The 4532-nt window shown below is 57.6% G+C and overlaps 1 protein-coding gene across 1 annotated transcript in view; it reads left to right on the forward strand.

Moving 5' to 3' along the window:
* The window catches only part of PPM1J (protein phosphatase, Mg2+/Mn2+ dependent, 1J), a gene marked incomplete at its 5' end in the record, with an annotated part of 5482 nt that extends 2653 nt beyond the window's left edge, over positions 1–2829 (forward strand). Inside the window, 6 exons of the mRNA XM_010154560.1 lie at positions 448–532; positions 1463–1581; positions 1754–1817; positions 1997–2104; positions 2273–2424; positions 2682–2829. Of these exons, the coding sequence (XP_010152862.1) occupies positions 448–532; positions 1463–1581; positions 1754–1817; positions 1997–2104; positions 2273–2424; positions 2682–2829 (676 nt within the window). The remainder of the gene's footprint in view (positions 1–447; positions 533–1462; positions 1582–1753; positions 1818–1996; positions 2105–2272; positions 2425–2681) is intronic.
* Between the last annotated feature and the right edge of the window lie 1703 nt (positions 2830–4532).

Genomic DNA, 4532 nt, shown 5'->3' on the forward strand with positions numbered 1-4532 from the left:
TCCAGAAACATCTCATAATCAGACTTTTATTTTTTTTAACACATCAAACAATCCGACTAGCCCCAGCAGCGAGGCACAGCGCTGGTGTGGGCTGGGCACAGACACTCCTGTCCTGCTGCTGGTGGTTTCTGCCTGTCCCGTATGCGCCACCCCCAAAGGAGGGTTGGCTGCCTTTGTGCTGCTCCTTTTCCAACCCTACCCCGTCCTCTGGTTTGCTCTGCTTCATTCCCCTCTGCTTCATGCTTCTCTTCCATTCTCTCTTCCTCCCTGTCCCTCTCCTGTGCAGGAGGGAGGCATGCCCTGCCTGCTGTGGGGCTGGGGGGTTAGCTCAGGGCTGGGAAGGGGTTGCACTGCTTGGGCAGAGAATCACCCCCAGAGAGCTGGGCTTAGATCCCCCCACCACATCTTTCCTCCTCTCTAATCTCATCCTTCCATGTTTCATTGCAGGGCCATTATCATCCGTAATGGGGAAATCATTCCAATGTCCAGGGAGTTTACTCCAGAGACAGAGAGGCAGAGGCTGCAGTTTTTAGTAAGAAAGACCTTTCTTCTAACCTCATTCTGTCCATCTTGTCCCGCTCCTGCCCGGGGAACCAGGAGCACCTCCTGCCTGGGCTGGGGGTCTGCCTGCTGCTGCGGGAGCACCGGGATGGCTGGTTCTGCTCCCTCCACCCATCGTGCTCCCGGAGCCATGGTGCTCACGCCGAGTCCTAGTTTCTTCCCCAGCAGCTCCCTGGGGAAGCAGGGAGCTGACGTGTGCTGGCGGGTTTGTAGCCTTCCTGAAAGCTCCCTTTCCTGCTTGGATACCCCACCCCGAGCCACACAGGGAGACTTTTTAAGGTTACGAAGACCTTTGTGATGGCAGCACAGAGGAGGCGGTTGTGTTGGAGGAGGTCTTTCTGGATGCAATTTCCTGGCTTGGAAAAACACTGAGGTGTTTTTTCTTTCTTGAGTCTATTTTTGAATGACCAGAAGGAGGAAGCCGCAGCTGTGACGGGGATCCTCTCCACCGGCTGTGATGGGCAGAGTGCAGGCAGGGGCCAGGCGCACGCTTGCTCTGCTGCACGGCGACTGCCCTGTGCTGAGCCTGGGGCCCTGGGAGGTTTGCATCTAACTCCTCCTGTGGGCAGATTCCAGCTTCTCCTGGACTTTGCTGGGGTTTGATCCCTTTTGGGCCCCTTATTTCCCAAAACTCTCCATGGGAAAGCTTCACCTTGCTGGGTGTTGGCATGACTCCAGCTCATCTCCCCTCCGGGCATCGCACAGAGGGGTGGTTTGAAGCTGCTTTGCTCATCGAGTTGCAGATGTTCTCCCCACCACGAAACGCTGTAGCTGAGGTCCCAGAGAGCCTGGCAGGTCCTGTGCCACGATGGTGGTGCCCAGTGAGGTGCTGCAGGCAGTGCCAGCCTGGGCAGATCCTGCTCTGCCAACCCCACGGCTGAGCCGGTGCTTCTTCCCGCAGGCGTTCCTGAGGCCCGAGCTGCTGGGAAAGGAGTTCACGCACCTTGAGTTCCCCCGCAGGATCCAGCCCAAGGAGCTGGGGAAGAAGATGCTGTACAGAGACCAAAACATGAATGGCTGGTAACCCCCTGGCCTGTGGGAGGCTCTGCCACCGGCTCCTGCATCCCTTCCCATGGGAGGGGGGCTGTGGCATGCACGTGCTGGGGTCTTTTCCCAGGGGATGCTGTCCCCTGAGCGGGCAGGGGAGCTGCTGGAAACCTTCTCCTGCTGATGTGTCTTTTATTTTAACCAGGGCTTACAAAAAGATAGAAGAGGATGACCTGAAGTTTCCACTTATCTACGGGGAAGGCAAAAAGGTGAAACACCATGGCAGGGGCTGTGCAAGGGTCACTTCCCTCCTGCCTTTCCTGTATCGGGGGGGTTTCCAGCCCATTTTTGATAGTGCTGTTGCTGCTCCAATGCCACGAGTTCTCAGCTGGGAATGGAGGTGGAGATTAAGCAGCTTAAAAATTTTTTTTGTTTTGTCGTTCCCCAGGCTCGGGTGATGGCCACGATTGGGGTCACGCGGGGCCTCGGAGACCACGACCTCAAGGTGTTCAGCTCCAACATCCACATCAAGCCTTTCCTGTCCTGTTTCCCAGAGGTGAGCCTGGCTGCCAGCTGCTCCACACCCAGGGGTTCCTGCGATGGTTGGGGTGACCAGGTCCCTGGTGTGCCCAGCACAGCGGTTTGGAGCAGTGCCAGTGCTTGCCTGGGCTCTTGGGGAGCTTCCTCTGCCCCTCACCCTCGTGTTCTTCCCCTTGCTTGCCAGGTCAGGGTTTACGACCTCACGCAGTACGAGCACTGCCCCGACGACGTTCTGGTCTTGGGCACCGATGGGCTCTGGGATGTCACCAATGACAAGGAGGTTGCTGGTGTGGTGATGGATGTGCTGACGAGCTATGAGCCCAACGACCCGTGCAGGTGAGCTGAGAGTGGGCAGGGGGATGAGCTTGTCCTTCTCTGTAGCATCTCCCTTGCTCCTTGGAGCAGTATTGTGGTCAGTAGGGGCTGGTGCTGCTGCTCTGCAGCGTGCAGTGCTCCCCTGGATCTGAGCTCAGATCTCCTCTCCCAGGGACCCTTTCCTGAAGCTCCTCCAGCTTCTTCCTTGCCAGGAACTGCAGCATCAGGGAGTCTGTGGGGTCTGGGGTCGCTGCTGAGCTGCTGTGCTCTGCCCCCAGGTACACCATGGTGGCCCAGGAGCTGGTGGTGCGGTCCAGGGGGGTGCTGAAGGAGCGGGGCTGGCGGCTGGCTAACGACAAGCTGGGCTCTGGTGATGACATCTCAGTCTTCGTGATCCCCCTGGGTGGCCCAGGAAACTACACGTGATGCCCACAGACCCCTGGGGCAGGGGGACTTGTGCCTGGATGGAGATGAGCAGGACACCGTTGCTGCCTCGGGCCATCTCTCACCACTTGTTTCCTGACCTGACTGCGAGAAATGTGGAGTCTGTCTCTGTGCCCCTGCCCAGAGCTTCCCCCTCCACCTGCTGTATCCCATCCCTGGGTGGGGTGGAAGGGCCTTTGACAGAGCAGGGACTGGAGTAGAGGGATGTTTTTTGTGCTGCCACTTTATCGATTGCTGTGAAAAGCCTAAATCCTTCCTGGCTTCTCGGTACGTCCTTTGCACCTCACCCTGAGCACGCTTGTTCCAGTGTGGTGCCGTCACTCGTACCTGGAGAAGCGTGTGCTTGCTGTTGCAATCTCCTCTCCCCCTGCTCTGTGACACTTGCACCAGACACGTGAAGCTGCTCTTGGGGCTGGGTGCTGGGGCCAGGATGGGCCGTGGCTTGGGTGAAGCCCTGCTGGCAGCTGGGTGATGCTCAGCCCAGCAGAAGCCCAGCTGTGGGTGAGCCCCACGACTGCCATCCCAGCTTTGTGCTTGCCCTCGCTGGCCCCTCACGCCCTCGTCCCAGCCACATACCTTGTCTTAGGCTCTGGTTTGGGAAATGGGGCAGTGCTTGGTCCTGGGAAGGAGGGAGCTGTTGCACTTGCTGTGGGTTCTTCCCCTACCACTCTCCATGCCTTGGATCACTGCTGCGTTTCTGCAGCCAATTATTTATTATTAACTGGGGAGCTGAGCTGGAAAATGTCTAAATCCTTCCTTGTGTGGAGTCTGGATGAATATATGTCTATATTTTTGAGTGGTTCTGAGTTGGCCACTGCTGAGCAGCACTTGCACACTGAGCAGCCCTATTCAGCCGAGCTTAACAGCTTAAACGTGCTGCCTGGATCTGCTTAGCTGAGGGCTGGGAACCTGCAATAAAAGCAGCTTGGTTGTGACTGGAATGGGGGGGTGGACGTGGGCATGACAACTCCTTCCTTTTCCTTAATAACCGGGTGCTGAGCAGAGCTGTAGCAGCGGTTGGTCTCCACACAGGATCTTACTTTGCATCGCACGTACCTCTGACACGGAGGATGCAGCTCCTGGGCCTCTGCAGAGCGTTGCATCCTCCCGGAACACGAGGGATGGTCCCGTCCTGGCAGTGTGGCGGTGGGGGGAGCTGGGCTGTGGTCCCTCGCTTGGGAAAGGCTCTGTCGCTGGGTGCAGCCAGCTCTTGTCAAGTGTCACCTTGGTGAATGCTGTTTGTCTGTTGTAATCAGCAGGATGTAAATAAACTGGGTGCGCTTAATGGGAAGGGAAAGTTATCCAGCAAAAGAGATTTTAACCTGTCGACATCTTCTGTGCTGGAGGGAGCAGGGAGTGACACTGGGGCTGGGAGCCTGTCCTGGCATAGCACTGTGTGTTTAAATAAAGGTTTTGCCACTTGCAATCCCACTTCAAAGCCCTCCTTGCAGAGCTCCTGCAAAGACGACTTACCTGAAAGCCAATTAGCCCTGATTAATTTACGTAGGCAGGCTTGGTGCGCGCAGGCCCAGGCAGAGCCATGTGAGCTGCTGTCCCTGTGCCCTTGGCGCTGGTGGACCCTGTGGGGATCCCTCGGGTGCCCACGGGGAGAGGGAACGGCTGGGGGGCTGCTGGCTGGGTTTGTGTGGGGCTGGCGATGGCCACCCGGTCAGGGAAAGGGCTGT

This window comes from Eurypyga helias, unplaced genomic scaffold, assembly GCF_000690775.1.
Source record: "Eurypyga helias isolate BGI_N326 unplaced genomic scaffold, ASM69077v1 scaffold30846, whole genome shotgun sequence".
Lineage (NCBI taxonomy): Eukaryota > Metazoa > Chordata > Aves > Eurypygiformes > Eurypygidae > Eurypyga > Eurypyga helias.